Genomic DNA, 17,735 nt, shown 5'->3' with positions numbered 1-17,735 from the left:
AAGGGTGGAATTGAACCTGCGTCCCTGGTGCTGTGAGGCAGCAGTGCTAACCCCTGAGCCACCGTGCTGCCCCAGTGATGCTGGCGTTCAGCCGTCTACTTGAACTACTGCTGTCTGTTTTGGTGAAGATGTTCCCATAGTGATGTTTGATTTGAAACCCTGAAACTTGCTACTTATGACAAATGGTAAAATATTTTCAAGTTGGGATTTTTAAAAAATTCTCATGTGCATCACTAGTTAGGGCAACGTTTGTTGACCAGTTTCTGTTGAGAACATGATGGTGAGTTGGCTTCTCGCACTGCTGCAATCCATGTGATGCTGAAACAGTGCTGTTAGGGAAACGTTTCAGGATTTTTGAACCAGTGACATTGAAGGAACAGTGATATAATAAAAGGGATTTAAGGTGACATTCTGATCTGCCTGCTATGTTTGCCTTTTTATTTAGTAAATGTCATGGGTTTGGCCAATACTGTTTAAAGATGCTTTGGCAGTTGCTGCAGTGTACATTTTGAAGATGTTGCTCAGAGCAGGCTGGTGATTGAGGGAGTGAATGTTTTAAGGTGGTAAAGGTGCTATTCTAGCGCATGCTTTGTCCTGGTTAGCATTGAGCTTGAATGTTGCTGAGGTTATATTCATCCTGACTGTTGAAAATATTCCATCGCATTCCTGGATTGTGCCTTGTGGATTATAGAAAGGCTTTGGAGAGTCTGGAAGTGAGTGACAGCATGCGATCTATCCAGTATCTGACCTTGTTTAGCAGCCACAGAATTTATAGACTGGTGCAGTAACGGTTCTGTTTACTAGTGATTGCCAGAATGATGATGGTGGGGATTCGGTAATGGTCACATTAAGGTGAAATGATCAGAAACTGTTGTTGGAAATGGCCATTAACTGCACTTGTCTGGCATGAATGTTACTTGCCATTTATCATCCCAAACCTGATTATTCCCCACGTTTTGTTGTATCAGAAGTAGTAGTAAAGTAAGAGTAGAGGCTCAGAGATTGCTCAGAGTTCTTTCGTACAGTATGTAGAATGGGTTGAGGGGGTGACTGATGAGTGGAGGGTGAAATGACATCTTGGAGAAAACAAAATCAACTTGAGTTCTTAAGTTTTGTGTCTGTTACAATCTGTATGTGAATAATTTCATTTTGGTTTTCGTTCTAAATACTACTGGCAGGCAACATCTGTTGGGTATTTTTAGAACTAAAATTTTCATTTTGCATTATGATCTTATAATCTGGTTAGGGGATTTTTGGTAGCACAAAAATAGCAGAGAATACTGATTTTAAGATCCTTTTTTTTACAAAATGAGTATCATACTGTGGTAATCACCTGCAGAGTGCTTGATGTTTTGCAACTGTGTAATTTGATTTTCTTTTAGTTTTTTTTTATGTCTCTAGACATCGGAGTTGAACCTATATATTTAACCTTTTTGCTACCTTATCTTAGTTATAAATACATTTTCAGGTTTTATAATCTGTGAAGTGTAAGTTTTTTTGTGAACAAGATATGTCTGAAATTGATCTTATCATAAGTTGTTGGTATCCTCCAAAATGAAGTTGGTCTGAGAGACAGCATTATCAATTCACAAGGCTCCATGTTTTCTTTTATGTTTTGAATTTATCCCCTGAATTTACAAACATCTGCTGGAAACTCATTAAACGCCTTTTTTGTGTAAAGATCACAACTTGGAGTGGAGTGGAAGGAAATGAAAGTTGTTTGGGTAGACTGCCCTCATGTAAATATGTGCGGTGATTGCAAGTAGGACATGTGACATACACTCATTTTACATGTATCTGTAAAAGCTTTTCAATATATCAGATCCTGTGTGATTTTTTTTGTTGGGATTGGCAGGCAACCATTCTTGCAGTTGTAAAGCTTGAAGTGACAGGCTGTGTTTACTTTTAAAGTTTCCAAATCGCTGAATACCTGTTTTCTATTGGGCTGCTGGAAAGACTTGAGTGGAATTGAATAGGAGGAGGGAAAAAAAAGGTTAGTTAACTCAGTGTGTTGCACATTTCTTTCCAAACATCAGCTTTGCTCATTTGGTAGCATTCCTGCTTGATTCAAAGGCTTGTAGGTTTTAACTACCCTTTCATGATTTGAGCACATATTTTAAGCTGGCACTTCAATGTTGTATTTAAGGAGTGATGCAGTTTTGGCGATGTTAGACAAGATTTTACTATCATCAGTGAATAAACAGTGTCTGCCATTCAGAATATTTGCATTTGCCTAAGGACTCCATTAGGAATTTCTTGATGAGCGTTTGTTGTGATAAGAAATCCATACTGGTGCAACATCTTCTGTAGATGAATGGGGCAAATGGCTGAGTATCTCTCTTTACTATCAGATTTAAGAATTGTTAACTAGTGCAAAGTCTAAACCAGAACTTGTCACAGAATTAAATATTCTGACACTTTATGTACAGAAAATGGAATAGCAATGAGAACTAAAGACCAGAAGGTGAAAATAATTTAGTTACTTTTAAATATCCAGTAATAATTAAAATTTGATAGAGACTACACACATTAATATTCAGTGCCAGGAAGGTTGCTTGGCACTAATAAAGACACTGCAGTTAAAAATTACCTTACGCTAAAATGGACAAACTTCTTTTTTCTGTATGTTTAGAATATATCACAAGTACAGCAAATTCATGCCATTCTAATTCTTTCAATGTTCAGAGTCTCAGCAAGATACTTACAATGCTTCTGCACGAACAGAGCAATTCTGACCGCTGCTGCTTCATTCCCCTTCTGCCATTTTACTTGGGTTGCCACAAGACTGGTTGGCAACTTCTCTCTGTCTCCTCCTGTCGGTCATGGATTCCCCATCCAATCCTGCTGCCTGTAATTCTTTTGCCACGACATCCTTTCATCTGATCTCAGGCCTTTTCTCCTCTTTTTAGCAGTCCTATTTCCATCATTTGCCTCCTATTTCCCCTCTCTTTTAACAGTTGAACATATAATTTGGATCATTTTTTTCAGTGTTCTCACAAGCTTCTCAGACTCCTGATCTGCAGGGTGCTCAGACTCCAGACCCTGATCTGCAGGGTGCTGACTTTGTTCTATGTCGCATTTGCACTTTATTTGTGTCCAGTCATTGTTTCTGTCTTTTTGATTTTTGTTTTTATTCATTCACGGGATGTGGGTGTCACTAGCTAGGCAGCATTTATTGCCCAGAGGGCAGTTAAGAGCCAACAATATCGCTGTGGGTCTGGAGTCCCATGTAGGCCAGACCAGGTAAGGATGGCAGTTTCCTTCCCTAAATGACACTAGTGAACCAAATGAGTTTTTCTGACAATTAGCAATGGATTCATGGTCCTCATTTGACTGCCAGACTTTTTTTTTTAATTCAATTCAGATTCCACACGGCAGGATTCAAACCCGGGTCCCCAGAACACTACCTGGGTCTCTGGATTAACAGTCCAGTGATAATACTACCATGCCTCCCCACTGCCCAAGTTTCTACACTATATAAGACCATTTCATAGCAACCATATAGATTCTACCTTTATTTTTCAACAACGATAATTTTTTTTATCACAAAGTTCCACTCCAAATAAAGTGAATCTATTACTTAATTTTCAGCTCCATACTTCTACCAGTACTGAACCAAGATACTTGAAACTATTCGCTTTCTTCATGCCTTCAACTCAATCTTTACACCTTCACTCTGATCTCTTGCCTGATTTAAATTTGGCAGTCTAGTTCTGACAGCAGCATAGTGTGGAGCTGGAGGAGCACAGCAGACCAGGCAGCATCAGAGGAGCAGGAAAGTTGACATTTTGGGTCAGTGCTGTTCGGGGTTCGGACCTGAAGCATCAACTTTCCTGCTCCTCTGATGCTGCCTGGCCTGCTGTGTTCCTCCAGCTCCACGCTGTGTTATCTCTGACTGCAGCATCGGCAGTTCTTCCTATCTCTGACAGCAGCATCTTGGTTTTGCCTTTGAAATGTGCATGTAATCACCCAAGGTGGTTGTTCAGTTTACACTCAAATAACAGTGAGTGTTGATATCCTTGCCGTTATTGTTACTGCAACATCCAGCGGTTGTCTTTCTGCTGAGATCTTAGGTGACCACTCTCTGCTTACTTACATCAAAGGCAAGCAATTACTCCCAGAATCTCTCAACCACAAATAACTGGTTATTATTTTTATTTATTATTGGTGGGACTTCTCTCTCTGCACTTTGGTTGCTGTATTTGCAAATATTACCTGCAGTTTCCAAAGCAGTTTTGATGAATTCCAATGAAAGGACACTGTACTGAACATTAATTCTTTCTTTCTCTCCACATGCTGCCATACCTACTAAAATGTGCATCATGAAATGTTTCCAAAAGAAAAACAATGGTTGTGAACTGCTTTGGGATGATATGACAAATGTACTGCGGAAGTTCAGTTTTTTTCTATTGTTAAGATTCAAAGTAAAACTGACAAAAGAATTGATTATCAATACTTCACTTTGAATGGGGAATGGACAGAGATGGAGGGATCGCAAACGTTGTAAACTTAAAATTGGGCCAGAGATGTGAAAAACTAATTTATAAAGACAGAAAATCTTACTAACTACACCCTTAGCCTTTTAAAAGAATCTAAATTTCAACAATTACATGGTAATGAAAGTATTGCTTCTGTTTGATGGTTTTGATTCCATTACTGCTGATGAGAAATTTAATTTGCTGTCCTGCTATACTGTAGTGCTTTTTCTTCAAACTCTTCACAAAATCATCAGTTATACACGGGTTATCAACCATTGAAAACATGGAAAGAGAAAAGAGAAACCGAATTGCTACTTTTTTTTTCGGTTTCTTCTTATTGAAGACCGCACCACACAAACTATTCAAAGTCATGTAGGTTTAATGGCTGCAGCAGATTGCTGACAAAGGCATTTATAGGGAAGGTAGAGATCATGTAATAATGGCAAGTTAGCCAGATGCAGCCAATTGCACTTCTTCAAGCGTTCCCCTTCTCATAAGAAAATAAAAAAAAGTGCATGCACTATCATTTCTGTTTGCAAGTTACCCAATATACAGTCATAAAGAAAATTTTTATTCATTAACAAAATAGTGAGTCTCTTCATGTATTGAATACATAGTCTTTAAATTGTCCAGGTCTCCTAATGGTACATGTGCAAGTTGCTGTTTGGTTCCTTCTGATATCTGCTCTTCCTAGACCACTGGTCCTTTCCCGGGGATTGTCATTCACATATATTTGCTATTGCTATTTTGGGAACATTTTTTCCTGAATTTACTCTGTCTAGTCCTGTTAGAATTTTATAGGTTTCCATGAGAGACTCCATCATTTTTGTAAACTCCAATGAATACAGTCAGAATCCATCCAGTCCTCAAAACGGAACTGGTCTGGTAAACTTTTGTTGCACTTTCTCGAAAGCCAGAACATCCATCCTTAGATACATAGACCAAAACTACAGAAAGAACTACAAGTTCTGAGGAAGGGTCTTCGGACCCGAAACGTTAACTCTGATTTTTTTCTTACAGATGCTGCCAGACCTCCTGAGCTTTTCCAGCAACTTCTATTTTTGCTCCTGAGACCAAAACTACACACTGTATTCTGGTCTGAACAAGGTCCTTCAGAATTGTGTCAAATGCCATTTGTCCACCTCAACTTGTCTAAGTCACACTGAAACATCTTTGCATTCACCTCACAGTTCACTGTCTCATCTAGCTTTGTGTCGTCTGCAAACTTGGAGGTAGTTTTGTTTTATTCCAGTTCATTAATATGTCGTGAATAGCTGGGATCTAAGCACTGGTCCCTGCCAGTACCCCATTACTCGTTGGCTGCCACTCAGAAAAAGACCTGTTTATTCGTACTGTTTGTTTTCTGTCTGCTGACCTTTCCATCCCAGCACACTAATCCCAATTCCATGTGCTTTTATTTTACATACTAATCTCTTATGTGGAACCTTATCAAAAGCCTTTTGAAAGTCTGCGTAAACCACGTCGTCATATTCTAGTTATTATATAATGGTTATATTCTCTCAATATTCCAGAAGGTTGATGAAGTATGAATTCCCTTTCGTAAATCCATGCTGACTCTATCTGATCCTGTCACTGTGTCTTCCAAGAGCTCTGCTATTAAATCTTTGTAATGGACTCTTTCCCAACAACCAATGTCAGGCTAACCAGTCTATAATTTCCTGCTTTTTCTCAACCTTCTTTTATGAATAGAGGGGTTACATTGTTTCCAATCCATAGGAACTGTTTGACAGTTTGTAAAATATTGAAAAATGAGCACCAATCCACTCTTTGAAGGGCTTCTTCCTTGACAGCTTGAGGAAGTAGATTATCAGGCCCTGGGGATTTATCAGCCTTTAATTCCATCATTTTCCCCAATGCCATTTTCTTACTGATATCCTTCAGTTCCTCCCTCTTATTAAATCCTGTGATCCCCAACATTCTTGGGCCGTTACTTGTGTCCTCCTTTGTGAAGACAGAACCAAAATGTGTATTTAATTAAACTTTTGTTCCCCATTATAACTTCTGTTTTATGACTGTAAGGCGGGGTGTGGGGGGATGGGGGGTGGTGTGGAGAGAACCAATTGAATAAGGAGAAATCAAAGGTTGAGCTGGTTTTTGAACTCTTGTTTAAGTTAGAAAGATTGTGCCTGAAGATTTGATTTCTCCCTGTGTTGTCCTACCATTATGAAATTATTGAAAATTCAGAGAATAAAATCTCAGTTATAAGAATTAAATGAATAATCCTCGAAGCCTACTGGAAGCTACCTGCACGCATTGGTGTCTTCATGAGCCAAGCAAGATACAATCCCATGTGCCTGTGATGTTACAGATCATGGAGTTTGCTGAAGTGAACTAGCCAGTTACATCTCATGTATTCTTTATTCCTTTTGATTTATCTCTTAACGGTGTCTGTCTGTCTGTCTGTCTGTCTGTCTGTCTTTGTGAAGTTGGAGGTCCAGAATCAAGGGTTTAAATCATAGACAGTAATTGGATTGCCTTGTGGTTTAACTTTGTTCTGCTAAAGCTACTGTATTTTTCCAGCAAACTTTGTTTTAACTGGCACCTTATCAACCAGTGCTCTTGCTAAACTGGGAAAAATTATATACCTCAAAAACCACAAGTTACTGTGATGTCTGAGTATTTATGCTGTAAATAAAGTATATCAGTGTTGTGTATATCCCCTGCATTATGTTTCTATTGCTCACTGTGTGTTTTTACATTAATTTTAGGAGGTGTGTTAATGTTTTAACATTGATTTTTTTTTGAGGGATGTCTGTCTGTCTGTCTCACTGATGTTGCTCTATCTGTTGTGCACGTGCGTGCTCTATCTCTGGCCTTGGTAACAACAATATTTATGTGACTTGTCCAGTTATTTTTCTAGTAGCCCCAAGATGTTGATAATGCCATTGAACGTGAAGACGTGATAGTAGAATTGCTGTCTTGCTGGAGATGGTCATTGCCGGGCACTTAAGTAGTATGAATGTTATTTTCTGTTTATCAACTCAAGTCTTGATGTTGGCCCATTAGACAGGGACTGCCTCAGTATTTGAGGAATCACAAATGATGCTAAACATTGTGCAATTATTAGTGACGATCCCCACTTCTGACTTTTAATGATTGGAGGGTAGTCATTCATTATACGTATGAAAACACCTGGGCACAGGATACTATCCTGAGGAACTCTTGCGATGATGCCCTGGGCTGGAGATGATTGACCTCCAGCAACCACGGTTGATGCTTCATCCTGTGGTGATGGATGAAGGTGCTGTCACAAATTTCAGCGACTTATCTGATTCTATTTTAAAAAAGTAGATTATACAATTTAAGAAAAGGGCAAAGAAATATGAATTAGTTCAGATAATTGTCGTTGAATTAGTACCAGTGCAAAGCACAATGGCAGAACAGGCCCTGACTTATTACTTTTATGTTTCTTGTTTACTGTACAGAGCAAGGGAATATAATTGCTATTAAAGATCACTACCTGTGGTGTATCGTAAGTGTGTTCCTTATTTGTTCAGTGTACTTGCAAGTTACTTTCTGTTGCTTGATGATGAGCGCTTTTTTTGTTCTTGGCAAGCCACATCAATGAATGTGCTTTTTTTTTTAAAAATATTCAGATGCATACTCAATACTATCTTTACTCAAGCCACTAGGACATGTATGACATATTTGTGGTAACCTGTTTGTGTGCCATTCTCAAGAACTGTATTTTTTTTTGCAGCTCTATGAGCTAGACAATGATCCAAGAAGGAAAGAATTTTTGGATGACCTTTTCAGTTTCATGCAGAAGAGAGGTAAAGGTGTCATTTTTCTGTTTTCTCTCTTACTCTCCTAAAGGCACTGACTCCTGATTGTTTCAAACCTGCTGATAACTTCTGTTCTTTCTCTTGTGGGAGCCTACCTAGTAAGCATTGGCAGGCTAATTAACTGCAATGGGGTGGGCTGGTGACGAGAGAGAAAAAAACAGACTGACTGTATCCTTGTGCAGTGTACACTAACAAACTTTCAGCATGTATCTCTGCATCTGAGACAAGTGATAATTCTTGCGGCCTTTTGCTATCCTTATCAGGGTCCTGGGAAGTTAAGGCCAATTACAGCATCAATATAACAGTTGTGGATGAAATTGAATCACACCCAAATTATGGTTTGAACCAAGATGTCAGTTTTAAGCAATTTTCTCTGTAATTAGATAATGTCTTGAAAGCTATTGACATCTGAAATATTTATCTTAAAACTTATATGATGTGCTGCATAAAATGATTCTTTATGTACGTTTAATCGAGTGATAAACATCTCCGAGTATTTGTGTTTTTGTTCTGTTTCATAATGAGGAGTTATCCTAAGAATAACTTGCTAATGCAAATAAATTATGTAATCTAATTACAGTAGAATAATTTTTATTTTGAAAACCAATCTATACTTTTAATGTGTTTTATAACCAATCTGGTGAAAATAAAAGGGCAATCAACCGATTATAAAGTAACCTTGTTCCAATTGTGTAACCCTTCCCTTTCAAGAATGAACATCCTGGACAAAGTTACTTTTCAGTTTTAATTTAAATTGGAGAAACCTCTATGAAATGTGAGCCAAATCTTGGTTTTGCCCAATTAAAATTTTTGCCTGGTGACAGATGCATTAAACTCAGTTTTACTTCATAACTACAGGTATGCTAGTATGCAGCTATGCGTGGATTTAACCACATGAGCACCAACAAAATACATGGACATCAAATACCTGAAATTCAACTTAGTGCAGTAATATACAAGCTGCTATTTAAACACACATTCAGACCAAGTCTGACAAAATATTAAAATATATTGAGTAGTCTGTTAAGATGTTTAAAATTCTAAAATTTTAAAAATCTTGTTGTAAAATCCTGGTGAATATGAATCTATCTATTCTTTTGGCGCTACATAATGCGACATTAACATTTGTTGTCCTTTACCTTTTTAGATTAGAAATCTTTTCATAACTTTTTTTTTGCCACAAAGATGTCTCCAAAGGGAAAATTCTGATTCAAAATCTATTTGTTGTTAAGATTTTGTAGCAGTACTCATTTCATGACACATGATACAACCCTTCTATAATATTCTCACTTCTGCCAGAATTTATTTGTAACAGTAGTTAATGCTGTTAGCATCTTATGAATTTTTTTCTGTTTGAAATTACCAAGTGTATATTATAATCAACTTTCAACCATCAATAAATTTTGATAGCAGTCTTTACTTGTTAATTCCAAAATGAGTAGTGGGACATACTTTCCAGAGTTAGTGGAAATCAGCACCTCTAAAACTGAAGACTTTGTATTTTGCCTCCAAACTAATTGAACAGTAGTGGTCCATAGTTATCTTATAATTTGAATTCTCCTTGTAATTGGAATCAAACTATAAATTTTCCCAAGGAAATAACATGTCAAATATGAAAGATTTTGGTGATTTTAAATGTGATATTACTGGTGTCTCTGACAAATTTTGGGCTTTATTAATTTGCCACATGTAAAGTTTTTAAAGCATCTATTAGAAACCCACCATTACATGGGTGGAGAACATTTGAAATGTAACAGCACATTTGGGAGGAATACACAACTAATCATTGAGGATTAGTATTGGATAAGATGATAAATTGAAGTGTTTTGGTTATGTGCTCTTTATTGGAGACTGAAAATAAGTGGAGAATTTTCCTTTCATAAGGTGTATTTTCTGATAATATGGACATTATCATTCGTGATAATTTGTGATTATTAAACATTTACATTTGGGAGTTTTGAATAAGCAAGCAGTTGCCTGTTACAAATAGCTTTATTTGTTCAAGTAGCCTGACAATAGTAAATACCTAGACTTACCCATGCAAATGACCTCTTGATTGAAGGACTAGACATGGCTACACTCCAATAATATTCAATATTTTCAGTATAAGAGAGGAGGAAATGTGCAAGGCCTGTGACTTGTACTGCTTTATTAACATTTATAGAATAATAAATGATTTTAGAAAATAAATTTTATTATTGATATTTTAAATTGTTTATTTTATTTTTGCTAGGCATCTTTATTGTGATTGATTGTAATTGCATAAAGTAGCCCTAGAGAGCAGTGAAGGGAAAAACATTCCACTGGTTGGAGTTGTACCTAGCACAAAGAAAGATGATTATGATTTTTGGAGGCCATTTCGTGTCAGCCCCAGGAGATTGCTGCATGTGTTTCTCAGGATAATTAGTGATTTAGGCAAAGTGAAGTACAATTTTCTGCATTCGGACCATTTACCACTCTCTTTAGATATTGAAGTAGTCCTTTCCTACTTGCAGCAAGACCTGGTCAGTATCCAGGCTTGCCAGTGACATTCACATCCCAGGCATAGAAAATTGGGCAGTAAATTAGATTAAATAAAAGTGAAAGCTACTCTAAATGCATTAGCTTCGTGGTTAATATTTGAAATAAAGGCGAAAGTCATATTATACTCAACCAAATAATAGTGAATCTCAGTGCGGCCCAAGTGGAATTGAGTCCTTACTTTACAAGTTTACAGATTTTGTAATAGGTTAAAGGTTTAGATTAAAGTATTTGATGGAACATAGGTCCTGGATGCAGGACTAGACCATTCAGCATTTCGAATCTGTTCCGTCATTTCATAAGAACATGGCTTATCCAGTTTTAGCCTCAACCCACTTTCATAACCGTTGACTTCCTTGCCTATCAAAAGTCTGTTTCACTCGGCCTTGAATGATTTCAGTGACGAGGCCACCCCTTCCTGAGGAAAAGACTTGAATATACTAATGGGAGAAAAATAATCCGATTTCTCTGTCTTAAAATGGAGATCTCCAAATCTTAAATAGAGTCCCTTAGTCCTAGCCTCTATCATAAGGGGAAACATTCTCTCAGCATCCATCCTGTGAATTTCCTTAGAATCTCTTGTTTCAATTGGCTGATTCCTTATTCTCCTGATATAAACTGATGCCCTTTGGAAATCCAAGTTCACCATTCACCACTGGTTCCCCTTTATTTAACTTGCATATTGCTTCCTCAAAAAATTCTAACAAATTGGTTAAGCACTGTTTCCTTTTCACAAAATCATGTTGACTCTGTCTTGCTATAATCTTTTTAATAGTGGATTCCAGCAACCTCCCTGTTGCAGATGTTGGGCTAAATGGCTAATAGTTTCTTTCTTTCTATCTCCTGGCTTTTTTGAATAACAGTGTGATATGTGCTATTTTCTGATCTGCTGAACTCTTCCAGAATAATTGGCTAATAGTCTCCTTCTTTTCTGTCTTCTGGCTTTTTTACATAGTGTTATATTTGTTGTTTTCTAATCTGCTGTACTCTGCCCAAATATAAGGAATTTTGGAAGATTATAATAGTGCCTGTACTGTCTTTCTAGCAATTTCTTTACGAACTCTGGAATATAGACTCAGAGATAGTAGGAACTGCCGTTGCTGGAGTCTGAGATAACACAGTGTGGAACTGGATGAACACAGCAGGCCAGGCAGCATCAGAGGAGCGGGAAAGCTGACGTTTGGGGTCTGGACCCTTCAGAAAATTTTCCTGCTCCTCTGATGCTGCCTGGCCAGCTGTGTTCATCCAGCTCCACACCTTGTTATCTGGGATACAGGCTGTCTGGCCCTGGGTACTTGTCAATCTTTATTTTTCTTAGCCTTCTAGCACCTTTTCCCTGGTGATGGTAATTGTTTTAAATTATTCCCTGTCTTTCACTTCTTTATTTTTAATAATATTTGGAAAGTTTCTGAAGTCTTCTACGGTGAAGACAAATACAAAATACATGTTCGATACCATTGCCATTTCTTTGTTTATCAGTATCAATTCTTCAGATTCTTATTCTCGAGGATCAATACGAATTTCAGTTTTAGTCAGTCTTTTCCTTGTAAGGGAAGCTTGTAAAGACTGTTGCTGTCCATTTATATATTATGAACTAGCTTAATCTCCTATTCTACTTCTTCCCGTTTTTGTAATCATACTTTGATTCATAACTGTTTTCTGACTCATCACTAATGTTTATAGATTGTCTAACATTTCTTTCATTTTTGTACAGAATTAACTTCATATTTTAACTTTCCTATTAGCAATGGATGTTGCCTCTTTCTCGAATTAGTTTTTTTTTCTCTCTGCCTAGTTTTCCAGCTCATGTTCACCAGCTTTGTCTTAATAGACTTGTGGTTCTCTTTATTTAGATATTTTAAAAAACTAGCCTTAGACCCATACGTTCAGTTTGAAGAGAGAAGTAAAATCCGTTTGATTGCTGTTGCCTAGATGCTCCTTTACCATGAGGTTATTGATTAATCTAGTCTCATATACATTGATCTGTAGAATAGCTTGCTCCCTTTTTAGCTGTAGAGCATAGCACTCTTGGAAATTGTCTTGAATACATTCTCAGCTCATTTTTCCAAGCTGCATCTGCCAGTCAGATTTACCTAATCTACATAGAGCTTAATAATGTACGCGATTTAGGATGGCATAGTTTTAATTAATTTAAGACAAATAATCTTGATGAGTTAGGAAGTCACGTGATGTGAATCATTTGATTTTTATTGTATCAAGCTCTTTTTAAACATGCGTCTTGTTTTTAGGAACTCCAGTTAATCGGATTCCCATCATGGCTAAGCAGGTTCTGGACCTCTATACACTCTACGCATTGGTCACTGAGAAAGGAGGCCTAGTGGAAGTCATTAATAAGAAGCTTTGGAGGGAAATTACCAAAGGTCTCAGCCTACCCACCTCTATCACAAGTGCTGCCTTTACACTCAGAACTCAGTGAGTTTAAAAATTAAGGTTTAAAATGTTTATATTTGCTGGAATTGCCCCGTGCCATTTTAAAACTTGGCAAGTAACTGGATTATGTCTGTAAATGAAAATGTCTGGTGTTCTTTCATCACAAATCTCAAATAGTCAGTAATCTTTACCATAATGGTCAGCTGTCCAATTGCAACAACATGCAGATGACTTGATCCAAGTTGTCCATTGTTTACTGGATAAGATATAGAACAGAGATAGTAGGAACTGCAGATGCTGGGGCAGCACGGTGGCTCAGTGGTTAGCACTGCTGCCTCACAGCACCAGGGACCCGGATTCGATTCCACCCTCAGGCGACTGTCTGTGTGGAGTTTGTACATTCTCCCTGTGTCTGCGTGGGTTTCCTCCGGGTGCTCCAGTTTCCTCCCACAGTCCAAAGATGTGCATGCCAGGTGGATTGGCCACACTAAATTGCCCGTGGTGTTCAGGGATGTGTAGATTAGGTGGGTTATAGCGGGGTGGGTCTGGGTGGGATGCTTTGAGGTTTATTGTGGACTGGTTGGGCTGAAGGGCCTGTTTCCACACTCTAGGGATTCTATGAATCTGAGATAACAAGGTGTAGAGCTGGATGAACACAGCAGGCCAAGCAGCATCAGGGGAGCAGGAAAGCTGACGTTTCGGGTCTAGACCCTTCTTCAGAAAAAGAAGGATCTAGATCCAAAACATCAGCTTTCCTGCTCCCCTGATGTTGCTTGGCCTGCTGTGTTCATCCAGCTCTACACCTTGTTATCATAGAACAGAAATGCTGCTTTTCTTTCTCCATCTGTTGGATATAAAAATTCCATGATGTTATTTCAAGAGCAAGAAGTTCTCCTGGTGTCCTGGTCAATATCTCTTAAGCAGTTACTATTAGCACAAGTTAACCTTTTTTTAAAATACCATTGCTCTTTTAAGATCTTTCTGTGTGCAAATTGACAGCAGCCTTTCTTTACATGACACAAGTGATCAAAAGTAATTCGACTTACTTTGGGTTGACCACAAGTTGTGAACAGGATTATATAAATGCAACATTGTTCATTTGTTACAAATTTGTATCTTCTAAATTTAAAGCAACATCATAAAATATTGGGCTTTTAATACTTGTGTTAATGCTTCCACTTATTTATGCTCTGTTTCAAATTCTTTATTAATAAATGCTATTATAATGAACTAGAGTATGAAAAATATTGTTGTGGTCCCTAGTTTTGTCTTCGTGATATGCAAATAGAAGCTGTTGTTAACTAAGTTCTATACAGTCAAAATCCAATTAATCTTGCATAAATTAATTCAAGAGTTGATTTGGAATTTTTGGACTCTGAAAATCTATCAAGTGAATGTGGTTTCCGAATAACCCCAGAAGTCACATTTCTACTGTATTTATGGACATAACAGCTCTGTATTTTCTCATTCAAAATGACATGCACAGGTGATGTAATTATAGTCGACTGTTTGTTTATATGTTTAAAAATTAACCTGATAGTTAATTAACCAGGATAATTCGGATAATAGTTTTGTGTATGCTTGTGAGCAACTTCATTATAATATTTATTGAGAGATCTTCCCTTCTGTCAGCCAGGTGTGCCAAATATCACGTTGTGAGTGAATATCATATTTTACAATTAAAATGCACTATAAAGTTGTTACTTGGCTTTACCCTCCAGTTTTAAAAATAAGTCAATGTAATAATATAATTGTTCCAACAAGCAGATAAAAATTTTAAAACATGTACAATTCTCCATAATCTGCCCATCTGAGATTTTCATTTTTCTGTAATCTGTTTTAATGTCTATCACTTACACAAAGAAGCACAGCTTCATACTTAAATATGTGTGTAATTGGTATAGCTGTTGCTGACTATAGTTACTGCTCCTAACATTTTGCCTAATATTGACTATTCCGCCCATATTGTTAGTTTCCCCTGACTTTTAAATATTGTGTATGTATATAATAGGACTTATGGCTACATTTTTGCAGATATATGAAATACCTTTATCCATATGAATGTGAGAAGAGAGGACTGAGCTCTCCAAATGAACTGCAGGTTGCTATCGATAGCAATCGACGAGAGGGTCGAAGACACAGCTTTGGATCACCACTGTATAGCTATTCTCCCAGTGGAACATCATCAGTGCTATCCTCGCCCAAATTGCAAGTGCCTACACTAAATTTAGCAACAACTAATGGCAGCCCTATTAACCAGCTGGTAAAAATAAAGAAAGGTATTTAATTGAATTTGATGTATGATTTATAAGAATTAGTAACTGCTAAGGTTGAACCTATTGCAAGTTGTCTTTAGCTTTTGGAAAGTACTATTGTATTGGTGCACTTCAGCTTCCTAATTACTACATACATTGAATTTTATGAAGTGTGTAGGTCATTTACGCCAACAGGCCTAGACCACTGTTTACCAAGACCTTTAACGTCTCTGCTCTTCTCATTCTGACCTCTTGTACACCCCTTATTCTCAATGTTCCAGTATTGCCAGCTGTGCTTTCAACTGCCTTGACCTTGACTTCTCAGCTTCTTCATCGGTTACTTTTCTCCTTTCTTAAAACCTTGCTCTTTTTGTTAAAAGTTTTTGTCATTTGTTCTTCTGCAACCTATGGCCTTTATTGATCTTATTAATGGCACACACCTCGAGTCGTTTTACTGGGTTAAATTTTCTGTGTAAGTGAATACAGGTAGTTCTCCTATAGTGCGATAGTTGCGTTCTTGTGTGACTTCGTGCCATAGAGAATCGCTATACCTGCAGAAAATTCATGTTATCCATACAGCATCTACTAATCATCAATCACAACAGCCAATTTACATTAACAAAACATGTGTTATAGCAGAACTACCTGTATTCAGAGGAAATTATGCATAAACAAATTTGTAGTCATCTAATGACCCACGCATATTTTCATTAGGTTGTGATGACTATTTGGTTTGGTTACGTGGAACCAATTGTTTTTCTACTCCCCAGCCCACTGCATTGAGGTTGATGGTAGTACCCACTACTGCCATTAACTAATTCTTAGCATTGGTTATTCCCAAAGCTGGGTAAACATGTCTCTGGGGATATGGCAAATGGGCTCGGATTACTTTTCTTTTCTCATGGAGGATTTTCAGAATATAGAAATTTCTTTCCAACCTTGGCCTCCTCTGACTAGTTGCTCCGGATTATGCGTCGTCACACCTTTTCCCAATACTCTCTGTTCCTCCAATCACACGTGATTTCACTCCTGCACTTATTGCTAAAAGGCAGACTAGTGGGTCGCAGTTAGGCTTGTTAGCAGCAAGAATGGGAGAGAGGAAACCTGTGACTGGAGGAGCAGCTAGCTGCAGGAAAGTGAGCAGTGGGGCAACAAGAGTACAGCTGCTGCCCTAAACTAGTTGATCTATCTCTCAAAGGTACAAAGGAGTGAGTTTGGTGAGGAAGAGGAGGATTTATGAAGAGGGGCTTCTGGGTGAATGGGAATTGGAGGTTCCAAAGGCAGGCTGCTGATGGGGTGTCTGGGTGGAGGAGAAGATGGAGTTGGAAAGGGGTAGCTAAGTAAGTGAAGGGGGTTTGTGAAGAGGGGCTGCTAATTTGAGTCTTTTTGGTGGGATCTACAAAAGGTGCTTATTAGAGGGAATAGTAAAAATAGATGAATTATTATGGGAACAGATGTTTACCTGTAATGTGTAATTACAGTGAATTGCAAAACGTAGTCAATAAATGGGCAAAACCTGCCTGTAAGGATATATAAGTTTTTGACTGTAAAACGTTTGGGAACCATAGCTTTGATTTGGCACTTCCCGTTTGCACAACCAGTTATTAGACACAAGGATCCACAATATAGTTAGGTTTTGACTAAATTGTATGTGATTCGTTTTAAATACTGCAGAATTTGTACTATAGCAAAAATGGTGGACTGTTTGTACTATGATTAAAAACAAGTAATAGGCATAGCAAAAAGTATTTGGAATTGCTTTTTTTCTTTTGTTATAGGCAATCCCTTCTAGTACAGTTTTATTGACACTTATGAATGTCTCGTTTTGTTTTGCAGAGGAGGATTCAATTATTCCACTGTCTTTGGGAGGCAGACTACCTGTGTCACTGACTGGTCACCAGGTAGCAGCAGCACAGGCTGCTGCAGCTCAGGCTGCAGTTGCTGCACAAGCTACAGCATTAGATCAATTGAGAGAGAAATTGGAGTCTGGAGAGCCTCCAGAGAAGAAGATGGTCGTTGGGGTGGATGATCAGCAGCGGTTGATGCAACGTGCTATTCAGCAGAATCTACTTGCCATGACAGCGCAGATACCAATGAACATCAGAATCAACAGTCAAGGTATAATGTTCTGAACTAGTAGATCAGAATGGCTGTCCTTTCTAGTTAGCCTATATCTTGACATTGATGCCATATACTTTGGAGAAGTAGTATTGGAAATAGTGGTATGTACTATTTTAAATCTGTCTTTGTTGATCTGCTGAACACTGAATTTTGTGCATCTCAAG

At 37.8% G+C, this 17,735-nt stretch overlaps 1 protein-coding gene across 2 annotated transcripts in view; it reads left to right on the top strand.

Annotated features, from left to right (window-relative positions):
• The window catches only part of arid3a (AT rich interactive domain 3A (BRIGHT-like)), a 66,189-nt gene that overhangs the window by 34,784 nt on the left and 13,670 nt on the right, over nucleotides 1-17,735 (top strand). For both annotated transcript variants that reach the window (XM_020533992.2, XM_020533987.2), the window contains exons 2-5: nucleotides 8,200-8,272; nucleotides 13,054-13,237; nucleotides 15,230-15,474; nucleotides 17,287-17,568. In XM_020533992.2, coding sequence (XP_020389581.1) covers nucleotides 8,200-8,272; nucleotides 13,054-13,237; nucleotides 15,230-15,474; nucleotides 17,287-17,568 — 784 coding nt within the window. The remainder of the gene's footprint in view (nucleotides 1-8,199; nucleotides 8,273-13,053; nucleotides 13,238-15,229; nucleotides 15,475-17,286; nucleotides 17,569-17,735) is intronic.

Source organism: Rhincodon typus, chromosome 29, assembly GCF_021869965.1.
Source record: "Rhincodon typus isolate 14 chromosome 29, sRhiTyp1.1, whole genome shotgun sequence".
Classification (NCBI taxonomy): Eukaryota; Metazoa; Chordata; class Chondrichthyes; order Orectolobiformes; family Rhincodontidae; genus Rhincodon; species Rhincodon typus.
The sequence above is the reverse complement of the archived record's forward strand: the minus strand, read 5'-3'. Positions and strand labels throughout refer to the sequence as shown.